Source organism: Cyprinus carpio, chromosome B23 (genome assembly GCF_018340385.1).
Source record: "Cyprinus carpio isolate SPL01 chromosome B23, ASM1834038v1, whole genome shotgun sequence".
NCBI lineage: Eukaryota > Metazoa > Chordata > Actinopteri > Cypriniformes > Cyprinidae > Cyprinus > Cyprinus carpio.
The window spans coordinates 18,595,859-18,613,453 of NC_056619.1; the positions used below are offsets into that span (position 1 = coordinate 18,595,859).

At 35.4% G+C, this 17,595-nt stretch overlaps 2 protein-coding genes across 4 annotated transcripts; one reads left to right on the plus strand and one right to left on the minus strand.

The window, feature by feature from the left end:
• Positions 1-1,078: 1,078 nt before the first annotated feature.
• On the plus strand, positions 1,079-11,537 carry LOC109093766 (CDK5 and ABL1 enzyme substrate 2-like). Of its 3 annotated transcripts, none has more exons than XM_042750317.1 (9): positions 1,079-1,675; positions 3,677-3,769; positions 5,724-5,801; positions 6,528-6,624; positions 6,807-6,987; positions 7,428-7,525; positions 7,885-7,991; positions 8,806-9,010; positions 9,205-11,537. In XM_042750317.1, the coding sequence occupies exons 1-9, from the start codon at positions 1,149-1,151 to the stop codon at positions 9,343-9,345; spliced, it is 1,527 nt and encodes a 508-aa protein (XP_042606251.1). In that variant the 5' UTR covers positions 1,079-1,148; the 3' UTR covers positions 9,346-11,537. The 3 variants fall into 3 exon arrangements, with proteins under 3 accessions (XP_042606251.1, XP_042606253.1, XP_042606254.1); XM_042750319.1 differs by having other exon boundaries at positions 6,807-6,975; XM_042750320.1 differs by lacking the exon at positions 5,724-5,801.
• Positions 11,538-11,582: 45 nt separating this feature from the next.
• On the minus strand, positions 11,583-17,056 carry LOC109094142 (proteasomal ubiquitin receptor ADRM1-like). Its single transcript, XM_019107816.2, has 10 exons — positions 16,912-17,056; positions 15,634-15,843; positions 15,421-15,537; positions 15,190-15,313; positions 14,869-14,955; positions 13,895-13,976; positions 13,559-13,815; positions 13,328-13,485; positions 12,695-12,797; positions 11,583-12,393 (listed from the first exon to the last, which is right to left on the minus strand). The coding sequence occupies exons 2-10, from the start codon at positions 15,841-15,843 to the stop codon at positions 12,299-12,301; spliced, it is 1,233 nt and encodes a 410-aa protein (XP_018963361.2). The 5' UTR covers positions 16,912-17,056; the 3' UTR covers positions 11,583-12,298.
• Positions 17,057-17,595: the final 539 nt, after the last annotated feature.

Here is a 17,595-nt window from a genome sequence, read left to right on the forward strand (position 1 = left end):
AGCTGTTAAAAATAAAACAAAATAAATAACTGTAGGAAATATTTTGAGCAGTCTGATTAGACAAAGGTTAATTTCCCACAAACAGTGGACCAGTAGATTATGAAATATTAGCTCAAGCCTTATTACATTACATAATGTGGAACTGCAAGCGTATTGCAACATAGCAATTATAATAGTCTCAGCCATTCATTCCCTCAACAATCTTAAACAAATGCATTTTGTGGATTTGGATATGTATTTAAACAACATAAAGGTAATTCTTTAGGAAGTAATTCTGAGGAATATTATTGCAAGTCTATTAAGAACTTCTGATTATGCTCCTGCTGCCAACATTTTATCTGAGCAAACTGGAAATTGTTTTTTTCCCCCTCCTTTTCTTTTTCCAATTATAGTATCCCACAAGCTGTTGCAGACATCACACTGCATATTTACATAACATAATGAACCGTATAGATACAATACTTTAACTCCTGTAATGAGCTGTGCTGAAACTTAGAGCTTAACAAAGGCTTATGCTAACCAGCACTGAATTTACAGCATCATGTGGAGCAGATAGCTATATAAAGAAATTGCAGAAGTATAAAGACACTGCTCCATACAGAGCAGTGCCTAGTCAAACATTAGAGTGTGAATACAACTAGAAATTGCATAAACGAAAATTCATGATTGTACTGACCCATGGACTATACCACATTCAAGAAAATTCATTTTTGTTGCTGCTGTGTAGATAGCAGAAGGGGCTCTTATGAATGCAGATTTTTTATATCATTAATTTATAGAAATTAATATATAATTTTATATTATATAATAATAAAAATTACAAATAATAAAATAATAATATACAAATAAATATATAAAATAAAATAATAATAATATACAAATGTTAAATTATTCATTTCAAGTATCATTCTCATTAAAATATATACTATTAATCAAAGACAGCAACAGGTGTCTGTCATATTTCTTATGTTCTCCTGTACAGTTGAAGCAAAATTATTGTACAAATTTAGAAACCAAGACCTCTCGTCCAATCCGCTGAGGCAAAGATTCATTTATATGCAAGTGTCCGTGACTTGAACCAATAAGGTGTCAGGGGGCGTGGCCAGCTCCTCAGCAGGTCTGTCTGCTTTTAGCTTAATCAGAGTAGAATGGCGGCCGCAGCCTGCGGTTCTCGCGGCTGTCCGAGGACTAATTCAGCCAAACCACACAAAGAGCACCTACGAAAAAGCCGGGATTCCCGTCGCAGACAAGCAGCACTATTGTTTCTCACAAATATATCTTTGGACGGAAGACCGGTTCACAACCTAAGCAATGGAATCGCTGGCCCCAGGGAAGCCGAGAGCCGGTGTGTGGATGTCGGCGCGGCGGCGGTGACGGGTCTCCCTCTGGCGACAACCAGCAGCTACGGAACATTGACCCAAGTGTCATCATCCATCACCGGGGGAGCGGCGACCCCTCTACCGAGCACTAACTCTTACCCTGCTCCTCTGAGCGCTCCTCCAGCTTTCAATCAAGGGAGCTGCGACGTTTTCACGGAGGATGGACGAACAGATCCTTTGTCAGTCCAGGCACCCCCGCTTTCACCGACCTCAGGACCGGTGAATCCGGTTTTAGGATCTAGTAAATCACCCGGCCAATTCCCGGGATCTAATCCTGTGCCCGACCCCCGCCAAAGGTTAGTTTTGTTTTTGTCATGCAGGTTGGCAAACAATGAAACGCGTTATGACATTTATTCAGTGGCTGCTATTGTATGCATAAATTACATCATTCATAACAAATATGGAGTAAATGTGTGATGCAACCTTCTGTAAAGGTGTTATCTGTTATAAACAATTCTAAATATGTTTATGAAAGCTACATGTTTATTCCCAAATCGTATCAACGTTCCAAATTTTGTGGATAGAACATTTATGCTATCTGGCCTGTTGTTTACCAGTGTTTACATTCGATTGTGACTTCTGAAGCAGTGTTACAAACAGTAGCCTGCGTTACAATACGAGAAACAAAACAAAACAAAAACAGATCTATAAGGGGAATTGCTGACTTCCGCGTTATTGTCTGCAACTTTCATTTTCATCTTTGAAGAGAGGTGTCGTTTTCTAGGCATGAATTTGACAGGAAATGTTTCTGCGACATTTTTGATACCTGTTAATATGAATAGATCGGGTGGGAAGCTCTGGTTTTGAATCCTTAACGGATGCAGTTCTTGTGGAGTGCTTTAAATGAAAAATGTTTGGGAAAATAAAAGCCAAAACCATAATGTGTATTTTATAACTATTTTGTAAATCAGCTAACTTACATTGGTTTGCATCTCACGAGACATAACGTAACATGATCCATCTATTCTTGGTATATTTTTGACATGAGGAAAATAATAATTTGCAGTTCATTAAGAGAGTCAGATTAATTCAGTAATTTATTTGACTGATTAACTGTAAGTGTTTTTGATTCACTGAAGTGAAGCAGTCATTTGCTCGGACTATTTTAGTCGCGCTGCATGTTTTCACTCATAATACTCATTCGTTTGTGAGTCAGACATTTCATGGAATCAGGATCTTAGATATTTACTGTAAGTTGTGTATATTTTTAATTCGCAATAGGAACAGACTCACAGTAATAATTTCTTCGATAATCGGACTGCTGGGGTCGCGCTGTATGTTTTTTGATTCACTGAAAGAACCTGCTAATAAGAGTCATTCGTTCGGGAATCGGACTACAAGGCCGCACCATATGTTTTCTGATTCACTAAAGTGATCGAATTATAAGTCATTCATAAGACTCCTCTGGGCGAAATTAAAAGTCTCGGTGATAAAGTGTGTACTACTGTATGATGGAAAAATGATTCATTAATCATTAAGAGTAAGATAAGTGCTTGACAGTTCGCCTATATGAAGTGTAATGAGTGAGCTCTCCGACTTTAAAAGTCATTTGTAACTGTGACAACAGAGACGGTGATTAGGAAAACCCATAGGACAGATGGAAGGTTTGTATGATGATAAGATATCACTGCTGTCAGAGTAGATAATAAAGGGGCTGCAGAGTCAGTCAAAGAAGTAAAGCCTAAAGGCCATCAAGCAGTCACAACAAGTATCTGCCTCCCTTTTACTCATGTGAACCGAGCCCAGGGTTCCTACACATTTTCCATTTCAAAATTCCATACTTTTCCAGACTCAAATTTCCAAACCTCTCAGTAGATTTTTTTATTTATTTTTTGGTCCATATTTAACATAAATGGTTCACACATAATTATTTATTAGCTTTATATTTAGTATATATTACAGTCATCTATAAATATATATATATATATTTTTTTTTTCATTTTTTTTTCATTGATATTCTTGAAGTGATAGAAACATACAAGTGAACATACAGAGACCTTGAAATAAAGCCTCATGATCTCACTGCAGTACACATGCACATCATTTCCTGTATGGCTTTTTGTTGCATGCCTTCCGTCTCTCTCCTCTTCTGTTCCCCTCACCCTCTCATCTTTTTATGTAAGGTCTGCTGATGGACTGATGCTGGACGGATGAGCTTTAAGCCTTAATTTATAGTCAAGAGCCAAAAGATTAAGCTTTTGCTTCAATTTAATCCATCACAGTTTTTCTCTAAGGATAAACAAATTGAAGCAAGCCACATGCATTTATGTCTAAATTTTATTTAATTCTTGTTGCAGGACACGTAACCTCTCTGGGTCTCCAGGGCCAAAGGTTTCCAAGAAGGTGCATTTCATCAAGAATATGAGACAGTATGACACTCGAGGGAGCAGGTGAGTTGGCGGATGTGATGGGAAATATCTTCCCTGTGAGTAGGAGTTGTATTTGTTTTCTTTTTTGAATAAATAGTCTGTATATGCAAGATCAATTTAGAACAGTGGTCTTTAAGCTTTTTCAAGCTAAGGAGACTTAGAGCATGTGACCAATTATAACATGCATATACTGTAGTACCATAGTAATGTATTTACAATTTTACATACTGTACTTTATGATTCTTGCATTACAAAGCCAATTGAACTATTATGTAATCATTAAGTCAAATTAATACATTAAATATTCATTTTAATACATTTTTTGGATTTCATTGGAGGACAATGAAACATTTGATTTTAGCTTCTTAACTTATTATTTTGTTAATAAAATTATTAATTTTAGTTAACGTGAATGCTTTTTTATTTTTATATTATTTCATTTTTAGAAATTATTTCAAACAATTGTTCCTCTGTTGAAGACCCCTGATTTAGGCTGATCCTTTATTAGCTCTTTCTGTCATTTAGCTGAACTTCAGCTTCCTAGATGTAGTTAAATTTGTTGAATGCATTTTTTTTTTTCATATAATTTTTCATTTTCAAAAATTATTTTAAACAATAACTGGTTCTCTGTTGAAGACCCCTTATTTAGGCTGATCCTTTATTAGCACTTTCTATCAATTTAAATTATTTGTTTGTTTGTTTTACAATAACATACATTACATTTTATTTTTAATTTTCAAAAGTTATATTAAAATATAATTGGTCTTCTGCAAGGCCAATCTTTTATTTGCACTTTCTTATCAACAACTTCTGTTTGAATGGAGGTGTTCAGATTGTCCACACTGGGCTCCTGTCAGATAGGGTGAATATAAAAAATACTGCAGATGCTGGTGAAGTGGATGCTGGACTGTTTCCTCAGGCAGTAAAGTTCTTTGTTATATAACTGCAGTGTGCTCTCATGCTTAGTGAGACAGACTCTGTGATTCCTTAGCTAACTTAATAACTGGCATAAGTACTCACTGGGATAAATCAGTTAGGTTCTTACACAGACGAAATAGGGGATAGATGTGTCTGCCTACATGAGGAACAACTGGGCTGAATTAAATTAATCTGGAATGGAACCTTATATAGCAATGGCATCTTCTGAAAGTAGAACTGCACCTGGGCAAGAACCATTAAAATGTAATGAAACTCAGTTACGTAAGATAAAAGCTTCCAAAAGTGTTTTCCTCCCTGATTCCTTTTCTTTTTCTTTCTAATTAACTTACCTCTTCTGGTAAAAAGTGCCAAACCCATCTGGCTCTTTTGAATTTTGAATCCTGCTTTTTTTTCTATTGTAGTTTTTTTTTAATTGCTTTAAAAAAGTTTATGACCTATATACAACCTATGACTTATATACACAAGTATATATATTGGTGATGAATTTTACCCAGGTTAAGGAAATAAAGACAAACACAGTGGAGGTGTTATTTTCTTATATGATCTTGAATATTATGCTGAACTTTACTCCCTTTTTTCACTCAACATGCATTACATTATCAACCATGGAATCACACCTTCACTCATATACACATTCACCCCCAGCCTCATATGGACCCTTTGACCTCATTAGCACATCTTGTGTCACAAACTGCAGTCCTGTTAATTGCGATGTTGTCCAGACCCCTGGTAAATGTGACAGGGTTTGCTGTAATTAGACTTGGTCCTGCGGACCAATATGCTGTAACATAGAAAAGCTACATGCTGCTTTAATATTTTGATTTGTGCCTGAAGAAGGTTTTTATTTTTTATTTTTTGGACTAATTTTGTCACCAATATCATTCCAGGGCTATAAGATCTCCCATTTGCATTGTGATGCATGCTGTTGTGACCCATATGCACTTGTGGTGAAACATGGCTGGTATACTGTGATGGTTTGATGTTTAGGTGACTGATGTTGTCTGTTCTGTCTGCACTTGCCATCTGTGTCCTGCAGGGTTGTGCTGATTTGTGCCAAGAGATCCCTGTGTGCTGCTTTCTCTGTATTGCCCTATGGAGAGAGTTATCACATCAGGTACAAAGCCACCACAGTCAGCCAAACAACTCATTTCATATCATGCAAACCCATACATGAGGGATGGACAAATCAGCTGTTCTTTTCTTCTTTCTTCCTTTTTTTGGTTAATGAAATATGTTCCACAATAAATGATTAATTTGTAAAGAAAAACAGCAGCAAGTCTTAGAGGAGCAAAGCACTTTCACACATTAAAAAAAGGGTCTGTAAAATTTTCATGAAAAACTAATTAAACTTTTTATGTTTTACATAAAACTCAACATTTTAAGAGGACTTCTGGGAAGAAATTAAACAATAAAAATATATGATATGGCTCGAGATTTAGATGTACATAAATTACATGCATAATGTTGTATTCAGCTCTGTGCATGACTCTAAGTGAGTGATTAGATTTTGGTTTTGGCAGTCCAGAGATCACAGTGATTTGTCCACCTGTCATACATCTAATCACATCTTTATTTATTTATTTATTTATTATAATTTAGTCAATGTGCTTTATCACTTCTTAAAGATGTGCTGCGGTATCATAATGGTGTACTGTATTTACAAATGGAGCAGATTATAAGCAGTCTACTGAGGCCTGATGCTGGTATATTAACAGCGTCTTTGCACCAGACAAACAGCAATAAGACAGAGGATTCTTTATCTCAATATCTGAATAAAACAGATTATTTCAGGGAAGTGTTATTAAATTCTGACTGTTAATATTTTATCAACCCCCTGCAGTGACTCTAAACTAGAAGCCCAGAGACAGAGACACTCTTCTGGTGGTGGAGCTGATATGGTCCCTGGACTGGAGGGAGTGGAGGTGGACTTTGGAAAGGTATTTCTCTAAGAAGATTGAGAAAAGGCATGATTATGTGCTTTAGAATCCTTCTTGTTTGTTTATTTGCTGGTGTATTACTATCTGTTTTAAAAGCATCATTGTGCAAGGTGCAGTTCTAGTTTTGCACAATGTATATGTTCGTGTTTACACTGATAGCTCTGGAATGTTTTGCGTTGCAGACAGTATCATATGCCCGTTTTCTGCTTCCAACTAATGCCTTGGACAGGCAGAAGAGCAGCGGCCCACCTGACATCAGTACAGCTCAGATGCCAATGTCTCGCAACCGTATTAATGGGCAGAAGAACTTCACCCCTTCACGAATCAACAGCACAGTTGGACAGGATACTGGTGTGTTACATGGTCAGTTACGTACATTATGTACATTAAAAACAATAATATTATGAAATATTACAATTTAATTAAATTACAATTTAAAATAATTTTGTATTTTAATGTAATTTAAATTGTAATTTATTCCTGTGATGGCAATTACTCCAGTCTTTAGTGTCACACAATTCAAATACGCTGATTTGTTGTTCAAGAAACTTTTTTTTTTAATTATTATTATCAATGTTGAAAACAGCTGCTTAATATTTTTGTGGAAACTTTGCATTTTGTTTCAGAATTATTTGATGAATGTAAAGTTCAATAGGACAGCATTTATTTGAAATAGGCATCTTTTGTAGCATTATTTATGAATGACGTAACTGTCACTTTTGACAAATATAATGCATCCTTGCTGAGCATAAGTATTAATTTCTTTAAAAAACAAACATGTTTAATGCTGTAACTCTTGCTAGGTGTGGACGAGCTATCAGAATATGACCCCAACTTACTCAGTGACCCGCAGTGGCCTTGTGGGAAGCACAAGCGAGTCTTAATTTTTGCATCTTATGTGGTAAGCTCCTTGATTGAAAAGTTTTAACCAACACAGTTTCAATAATCTCTTCTAGCATGATGCCAATGAATAGGCTTTGCAAGGGCATCTGAGTTGCACTACAGCGTGATAGTGATTCATAATCCTTGAACCCAGCTTATGACCTATATCAGATCACACCAGCATGTCATATGATAACCCTAAGGGCTCAGTATTGTCTAACAGCTACAGGCATGAAGTATGCTATCTTATATATCACAGCTGACTAGGCTTTAGCTGTAAAAAGTGAATACAGGCAGCCATGGTTGTGTTTTAGTAGCCATAATAACCCATACATTTTTTTACGACAACTATAATAAGACTGTCCTTGTCCCCTCCAGGCAACAGTCATTGAGTATGTGAAACCATCTGACCTGAAGAAAGACATGAACGAGACATTCAAGGAGAAGTTTCCTCACATAAAACTGACACTCAGCAAAATCAGAAGGTAAAGTCATTTCTATGTAAAATAAAATGGTTAAATACCTCAGTTGTGTTGCTTCTAGTGCTGTCAAACGATTAATGGCATCCAAAATAAGTTTTTGTTTACATAATATGTGTGTACTGTGTTATATTTATTATGTGCGTAAATATATATATAAATAGACACACATGCATGTATACATTTAAGAAAAATCTTGTGTTCATATATTAAATATATTTATATATAAGTTATACAAATTAGTATAAATATATACATGTAATTATTTTCAAAATATATACCTGTGTATTTATATATACACAATAAATAAACACAGTACACACATATATATTGTGTAAACAAACTTTTATTTTGGATGTGATTAATCTTGATTAATTGTTTGACAGCACTAGTTGCTTTGGACCATGTCTGTAAGGAAATTTAATTATGCATGTTTTTTTCTTAGATTTCTGTGTTTAGATTGTTAGATATTTGCCTTTACCATCATCTTTAAAAACAAATCTTGCAAATCTCAAAATGAATATTTATTTTTACTATTTATTAAGTTACTGGCTACAGCTTGAAAACTATTATCGACTTATTGCATTAGCCAGAAATTTACTGACTACATCCCTAATTTAAAAGAAAATATGTGAACACAGGAAAGAAAGGGTGTGCCTGAATCTATTTTTATGGGGTTTTTAGCACACAGCACTATCGCAGTCACATTTTAGATTTGGTTGAATGAATTAACAGTGAATTAACATACAACATGGGCATGTTGTAAATTGATCCTAAGTTTCCAAACTTCTTTTTCTCCTCTTTTTAATGTCCACCACAGTTTGAAAAGGGAGATGCGCTCAGTGAGCGAGGAGTGTGGCCTACAGCCGGTTACCATAGCTATGGCTTATGTTTACTTTGAGAAGCTGGTTCTGCAAGGGAGGCTGAACAAGCACAACAGAAAGCTGGTGTCTGCTGCTTGTGTTTTATTAGCTGCCAAGATCAGCAGCGACCTCAAGAAACAAGAGGTCAAGCAACTGATCGATGTAAGTGTATTACTGTTTCGGATAGTAATTTAATTCAAAGACTTAACTGTTCTTTATAGGTATATGCTTCATGTGTTCTTGGTTAATATGATTTATTCACTGACTCTCTCTCTCTCTCTCTCTCTCTCTCTCTCTCTCTCTTTCTTCTGCCCTACCTATTTCCTCTCTTTTTCGATCCGCATGACCCTGATCAGAGGTTGGAGGAGCGTTTCCGAATAAATAGCAAGGAGTTGATTTCCCTGGAGTTCACGGTTTTGGTTGCTTTGGAGATGGCACTCTACCTCCCAGACAGCAAGGTCATGCCTCACTATCGCAGATTGGTGCAGCAGGGATGAAATGGAGAGGGCCCTTAAAGGGATAGTTCACCAAAAAATTTAAATTCTGTCGTCATTTACTCACCTTGATATTGTTTCAAAACATGTATGACTTAATATCCTTTGCTATTTGTTTTAAAGAACAAAGTACATTGTATAGGTTTGGAACAGCATGAGGGTGAGAAAATGATGACAGAATTTTCATTTTGGGGTTAGCTGTGCCTTTAAGAGATGCCTGTGTACGAGAGAGATGACGCTCTTGTCGTACGGCAGTTCTAGAAGGTTATTTGTATTATTTATTGTCTCAGCAATGTCCAGTGGTCTTTGCACTCCATCTTCACTTGTTTACGTCCTTCATAGAACTGATTTTGTAAATCAAACACATTTATGGAGAGGCTTACTTTAAGCACTGATCATTTTTATCCATTCTTTCTTTCTTTTTTTAATACCACAAATGCTCATTAACCACAGTTTATCAAAGCTTTTTCTTAATGCACCCCTTTATTTATGCAATATTTTATTTATGGACCTTAATTTTATTAGAGTTCATAATTTATGAATACTGAATATATTTTTAAAGATTCTTTACATAGGTGTTTTTTTGTAATTTTTTTTCCTTTTCGATGAGTTTTGGGGTATGTGTGGCATTCCGATGCGTATCCAGCCAGGCACTCTATGTTAGAGATGACATTTAACGGGCACATTAATTGTGCTTTTATCTCTCACTCTCCTTTTTTTTGTCATCTAACATTTACTAACTAGACTGTGGTTTAACAGTGATATGTTCTTTGAGACACACCACAATGCATTTTAGGTAGTGTTGAATGTAAAAACGTCTTTTGAATATGTGAGTGCCATTTTAAACAGTTAATCAAATGTTTAGAGAAACTGAACCATTTACCACTTGTTTTTTCTTATAGATGCAAGTGTTTTTGAATGCCTTGACTTCAGTCTTTTACAGTTTTCACAGTTCCAATGCACAGCTGTGACAATTACAGTGATGAAATGTTTAATTTTTAGCATCCTACTGTGTCCTGTTTTTCTTATGTGCATCACTGATTGAGCACGTTTCAAATGGTACAGTAGGTTTTACAAATAACTCCACATCTGTATATGAAGCTTTTGTGTATTTGGTCACAGGAGAACGTGGCGTTTCCTCCTTGACCGAGTGAGTCTGTTTTGTGTTGTGCAGTGTTGAATAGGACCTAACCTTTCTGAATCTTCTTGGTTAGTGTTCATACAATATCATACAATGTCTTATTTTTATCTCCGATATTCTTCTTTGGAAATGTTTATACACCATAGGAGTGGCTTGTTTACTTTCAGAACCTGGACAGTATCACACCTGATTACATCTGATTTCTGTAGGCCATTTGAATTTTTTTTTTTTTTTTTTTTTTTTGACTGAGAAGCAGAAGCACATAGCCACCATCTAGTGGTTTTTTTTTTTTTTTTTTTTTTTTTTTTTAACATGATGGCTCTGTATGGTGCATTTGCTTCTTTCCCTCAGGGAGTCAGACTGGTCAAAATTCACATTGCTGAGACCAATGATCAACTATGAGAGGGTAATTGAATTGGAGAGAATTGTGGGTAATCATACATTACTATTTCTTGAAAAAAAAGTGTAAATCTTCACTGAGCATTGCAGAATGAAGTGCCTTTTCTATTACATTTGTCAGTATGGTTCTGCTGCCACACCGTTTTTCACACATCTTGTCTCTTTAATCTTTTTGATACCAAGTAATCACACACCTTGACACATTATGAATGTGACTGTAGATCCGGTTGGAAAACCATGTGACGTTGATTGAAATCTCACTGTATGTGAATACATTGACTCCTGTGATACTGTCGTGGAAGCTTTGAGGATGTGAAATGGTACAAGCACTGTGAGGGAATCCTGTGACCTTCTGCATGAGAATACTGTGTTTTATGGTGTCTATGAATTTCTTCCAAAAGCTTTATTTTTCAAAATTGTCTATTTTAGCAGTATGTCATAGAATGATGTGAGGATAGTTATGCACTGCTTGATTAAATGCCAACGGGGTTGACACTGAACCAAAAACCACTGTATGTTGGTGTTTATTGGGCGGTGTGAGCTAGGCTTTAGTTTGTACTGAACTGTTCACATGGTCCTATATGCTGTGCTGTGTAGATGCTGTCTTTGTGGTTTTTTTCTATTTGCATTTATAAAGATGTTTTTAATTGTTTCAGTTGCTTGTAGAGTTTTTGTCAATTTATACACATCAAAAAAACTATTTACCTGTTGATGCAAGTTTCTTTATTTGGAAAAGGGTTTTAATAACAGTATAAGACCTCCTGATTAAAATAGAAATATGAAAGATCTATAGTTCAGAATCTAAGGTAGTATCTAAGGTAGTCGCACCCCAATGCCAATAGTAAAGCAAGAAGTAGCTATGTGAGGCCGTTCAAACTAAGAAATGTTTAAAGCACATTAAACTTGGCATATTCAGCCTTATTAACCTTATCTATTTTGTAAATTTTTTAAATGTACTTCACAGTACAGAAAAAAAAAAAAATCTTGTCACTGTTACACTGTGACTGGGACAGAATTTATTGTTTAAAGGAATAGTTCACCAAAAAAATACTTATTTTTATTAACCCTCATTTCATTTCAAACTCTTAAAAATCCTTGAAAACAAGTCCAGGTAAACAAAATGTAAAACATCCAAAAGTGTTTTAAAACGAATCCTTAATGAATCAAGTAGTTTAATCCAAGTCTTGTGAAGGGATATGATCACTTTATCTAGATTTTCCATTGAGTAACAGAAACCTCTCAGGGTTCATTAAAATATCTACATTTTCAATGACAGAATTCTTAACTATTCCTTTAAAAAAAAAAACAGATTACCTTTAACATGACATTTAGCTTGACAACATGATGCTCTGGAAGCTCTACAGTGAGAAAAAAGTACAACTGATGAAAGCAAAGAAGCAGCTCATGTAGAGTTGCCTAATCTAAACTCATGTCCTCCTCATCATCTTTCTTGTCTCCTCCTTCATTCGACTTGCCTTCACCTTCCATGGCCTTGGCAAATGCTTCCACATCTACAAAAAAAAACAAAGAAAACAGCCATTCTATCTTTATAAGAATGTTCTTTTCTTTCTTAAAATCTCACATTTTTTTATTACACGATTTATGTAAATCTAGCCAAAAACAATTGTCTAGATACTTTAGAGTGCATCCAGTTTTGCCCTTGTAAGGACATTCTGTATAAACCACAGACTTATCAGAAGGATGTCTGGGAGAGAGGAATATGTATAGTGTGTATTTATATGTATGTTTTTTGGGAAGTGTTTAGAAATGGAATGAACCAGATCAGTTTGTGTACATATGAAATATACTGACCTCCTTTATTGGCCGCCTCTACGGCTTCTGTAGGTAATCCAAACTGATTCATCAAAGGTCCCAACTGCCCTGATGCCAGTGCACTGCTGAACATACTCATAGCCTACACAACCCAGAAAGAGTGCTGATGAATATTAGATGTATTCTAAAAATAATCAGGTCCAAGAGCAGTTATGCTAACAAACTTGTCTTAAATTAATTTACTAAGTGTACACAATTGGAGATGCACCAAAATTTGATCAACTCAAAATAGAAAAACAAAAATGGTTTGGCCAAATCATTAACTGAAACCATGACATTTAGTTAGCACTTCTCTGATGATGTGTTTTGACTCTGTCTGTGTCTATTAAACATATCAGCAGTAAGGACGCACTTTACCTGACCAAAAATGATGCTAGAATAGTTTAATTTTGTTAGAGTTTTTTTTTTGTTGTGTTTTGCTTTACCTGACCAAAAATCACCTTGCTGAAGAACAGGACACCCTTAACAACATAAACAATTCAATTACCCAGTAAACCAAATTTAATTACCCTTTATGTAACTGTATTTTCATGCTCAGTTTCTATTAACATGAAAACTTTGGGTGTTTTGATAAAAAAAAATTCTCTACATCACTATATGCAATAGTCAAACCTGCTGAAACTGCGGTGAGGTGTGAGTGTTTTGAAGTTCTTCTGTGCTTTGAGGAAGGGATTCTCCAGATGGGAGGTACGGCAGGAGCCTCTGCTGCACTTCTGCATTAGCGAGAATTGGGGCCATGACCTCAGGGGTCAAAACACTTGCAAGGTCCACTGAACAAAAAAGTTGACATGTCAGCATGTAATCCAAGGTTCACCTTACAGAGAACTAACATCATGATCTCACCTCCTTGTCCTGCTGTAGGCACGTTCATTGTAGCTAAGATGCTCTGCAGGTCACTCAGTTGAATGGGCTGAGATGGGCTGGTGGCTCCAGCAGAGAGAGCAGGGCCTGCAGGTGTACTGGGGGTGGGTGCGGGTGCGGGTGAGGCTGTGACTGTTGCAGATGGAGTTACGGGTGTGCTTGGAACCTGGGAGGAGCCGAGGCGCACGGGGGCTGAGGTGGATGATGGAGTGGCGGCGGCAGTGGACTGACTACGAGAGCTAGAGATGAAAGAAGAATATTTCAGTTGTCACTGGATTAGGTACAATCTTCCATAGCCAAACTATTACTGGTTGTTACCTGGAAGATGAGCTGCTAGTAGCTGGAACTCCACTTCCTAGCAGGCTGGCCAGACCTGGTCCTGTCAGAGCCCCTAGACCCCCTGCAGACCAAACAAAAATGCATGATGTTACAAGGACAGGCATCAGCGAAAAGATAACCTTGTAAAAATACGTCTGGGTTCATGTACTTTATATATGGGACATATACATTTCAGATAAAATTTGATCATAAGATGATACAAGGGATTAAGGTTTTGCTAGTAAGAATGGGCCAGTTAGCTTCTGTTGCAAATGCAAAAAAAAGCATTTTTGGCATAGTTTACATCCATTCAAAAGTAACCGTGCATTCTGATGACATAAAAATGTATTATAGAGTCAACAGCAATGGGCAGTGCTCTGACACATGGCATGTGCTTCTTGCTCACATATTGCTTCCTGTCAAGTATCTTCTCTCCTGTGCAATAAAGGCAAAAATGCAAAAAAAAAAAAAAAAAAAAATCCAAAAATTATTAGAAAATATTACATTATGAAATATTATATTACTATACAATATAGTAGTTTTTTAGTAGATTTCCAGATCAATTTGTCACACAGCAGTCTTATTTTATTATTATTATTATTATTAAGGTATTCATATTTTGAATTAGCTTTTATTTTATTCATTTCCGTTTTCATTTTTTGTTTAAATTTCAATCATTTAATTATGTGTTTATTATTTTATTCGTTTTTGTTCGTCTGTTTTTAAATATTTATCTTTAATTAATTTTTATTTCAAATTATGAGTACTTGTATTACTTAAACTTGATTATTTCAGTTTTCAATTCTATTTTTTAGCCTTTTTAAACATATTTCTAATAATATCTAATATTTGCATATTTTTACATTTTATTTTACTTCAGATTCATTTCAGTTACCAAACACAATTTTAATAGGTTTTGTTAACAATAACAATACTGTCACAGAGAGAGAAAATAAAGCAGCATAATTACTCACCTAGTCCACCGAGTCCAGTTGGTCCTATGAGTTGCATTAGCTGGTTGTGACTCATATTACCAAGAAGACTCTGAAGGCCACCTTCACCTGGAGAATAATGTTAAAGTATCAGTTTCAAGACATAATTTTTTAACACAATTATTTTTCTTTACAACATTTAAGCTTTCTGCTATGATCAATACTAAGAACTCAAAGTATGTGTTTTCCAAGTTTATTATAACAAAAAAAAAAAAAAAAAAAAAAAAAAAAAAAACACTTTAGCTTTAAGATGAGTTTTTAGAAAGGGTATCAGTGCATTGGACAAAAATACTTCAGAAATACCTCCAAGAGCAGACAGCTCATGGCTGCTGCCGCCTCCACTCCCCAGAGTGCCAGGTATTGGTGGGTTGTTGAGGTATTCATTCACTTTCCTGCAGTACTCATCATCTTTATCCGTCTTAGGCTCCTGAAAGGTCAAATAGGGGTGATTGCAGAAGATGTATTTCAGGTAATATTTACAATACATTTTTAATGAGCAATATTAGATGCCAGAAGGCTCTCAGCCTGGCATACCTGCAACCAAAAGAAGAGTCTTTTGGAGCCAGCTTTAAACTTAAGCACAAAAACACGGCCTGTAGTGCACTGATTGACCCTCTTGAACTCGCAATCATCGGGAAAAATGATCAGGTCCTTGTAAAAGGAACAATGAAAATATTACTATTTTTAAGATCAGCATTACAAAGGAATTTGGAATAATCAATGCTGTTTAAATGAGCATGCACTAACATCCTCCACAGTCCCCGTAGATCTGTCCTTCCAGCAGAAGTGGATGAGCGAATCGTCTGTCTGCTGAATGTACACAAGTCCTTTGCGCTTATCCGGAGTCACGGTGCTGCCCTTCAGGGTCATTTTTCCAGCACGGAACTCTACCAGGTATTTGCTGGATGAGCCCCGGGATCCGGACGCCAAGCTAGGGAACAGAGCTCCAGACGACATCTGTAGCAACAAAATGCCAATTTATCCCAGGGAGAGAAATTGCAATGTTTGTGCAGCTAAATAATATATAGAAGTAGAACAATATATTTAAAATATATTAAATCATAATACTGTACTTTTTATAAATTCTGTTTTATATACACAGGTGCATCTTAATAAATTAGAATGTCATGGAAAAGTTCATTTATTTCAGTAATTGAACTCAAATTGTGAAACTTGTGTATTAAATAAATTCAATGCACACAAACTGATTTAACATTTTAACATTTAACAAAACCCCACCAATTCACTATCTCAACAAATTAGAATACTTCATAAGTAATTATGAATTCATATCAATTTGAATAAATGAACTTATTCCAAGACATTCTAATTTATTGAGATGCACCTGTATATATATATATATATATATATATATATATATATATATATATATATATATATATATATATATACATATACATATACATATATATTCAGCCACTAACATCCTTTACATTCCAAGTGGAGTATATTTAGGCCTCTATAGTTATTAGTTGCTAGATTTTCAAAATTAAAATTATGGTTACTCGTGTAAATAGTAATATATTACTAATAATAATATATTATGCAATCTTTCAGTCTAATAATCTTACTTTTTTTTCATTATAGTAACGGCTAATACACAAATCCTGACAAATTGGGGGAATTTATAACAATTAAACATACTTTAGTCAATACTGGCAAGCACAAAAGATTAGCATCCTTGTCTAGAGCAACACTGTCCGAGATGCATTTGTCTGCTGGCTGTTTCAATGTAGTTAATGTACAGTAGAGTTATAATATACGGTCATATAACACATTAGCATTAATGTGAAGTGATAATAAAATTAGTTAGCTACTAATCTATGAGCAACATGAGCAACTGATCCGCAGCTAAACCCGAAGCTAACGCTGCGAGTATTGAGGAAACCATTTAAAACAAAAAAGTCCATGCTTTTAAACACTGGCTTCTACATTACATATTTACAAATGCAGTACTGACGAATATGAGTGGTCTTTGTGGTATATGACAAACATAAAACTTACAATTTATCTCTCTTTCTAGTCAAATTCTAAGACTTCTTTCACTTTTCCGATGTCGACCAACCTTACTAGCAGAAGGGGCGGGGCGTACGTTCGATTGGTGGAGGATTCTGCGTCCTTTTCTCTGATTGGTGGTTGCACATGTCAATATGCCCACACAAGCAATAATAGCTGAATTGTGCAGTTGTGAGTTTGTCAAAGACAGACTTGGAGCGATAAGTGTAAGCTTTTAGAGATACTAAATTACATTTTCACCAGTTAAAACATTTTAGATCGAATCACTTGCACTTTGCTGGGCAAATACGTTTCTTGTCTGGCTTGTTCTAACTTGAATGCACAATTCAATCGTTCAGTTGATATCAGGAGTGTTGAGTGGTGAATCATTTTTCTATTCGGTTTCAAGTAAGTCTTGTTTTTTCATTGTAGTTATGACTACTGCAGTGGGAAGAAATCCATAGCAGCTGTTATGCAATTGTTTGTCACCTTCTGTATTATTATATGCACTTGTATTGAGTGTTTAGTTAACCTGTCCATGTAACACTGTAACTGAATGTCAACAAAACAACCCTTAAAAAGGCTAGTCTCTAATGCATTAGTTATTCTTTGTCAAATTAATTGTTGAATAATCTAATAATTATACTTCTAAACCAATACCAGCTTGCTGAATAAAGACAGAAAGAAAGCACA

Coding starts and splice junctions, on each gene's coding strand:
- LOC109093766 (XM_042750317.1), top strand. CDS start 1,149: ATGGCGGCCGCAGCCTGCGGTTCTCGCGGCTGTCCGAGGACTAATTCA. Junction 3,770..5,723: donor TATGACACTCGAGGGAGCAG/GTGAGTTGGCGG, acceptor TGTGTCCTGCAG/GGTTGTGCTGATTTGTGCCA. Junction 7,526..7,884: donor TAATTTTTGCATCTTATGTG/GTAAGCTCCTTG, acceptor TGTCCCCTCCAG/GCAACAGTCATTGAGTATGT.
- LOC109094142 (XM_019107816.2), bottom strand. CDS start 15,843: ATGTCGTCTGGAGCTCTGTTCCCTAGCTTGGCGTCCGGATCCCGGGGC. Junction 13,977..14,868: donor AACTGGACTCGGTGGACTAG/GTGAGTAATTAT, acceptor TTTGGTCTGCAG/GGGGTCTAGGGGCTCTGACA. Junction 13,816..13,894: donor ACTAGCAGCTCATCTTCCAG/GTAACAACCAGT, acceptor TTTCATCTCTAG/CTCTCGTAGTCAGTCCACTG.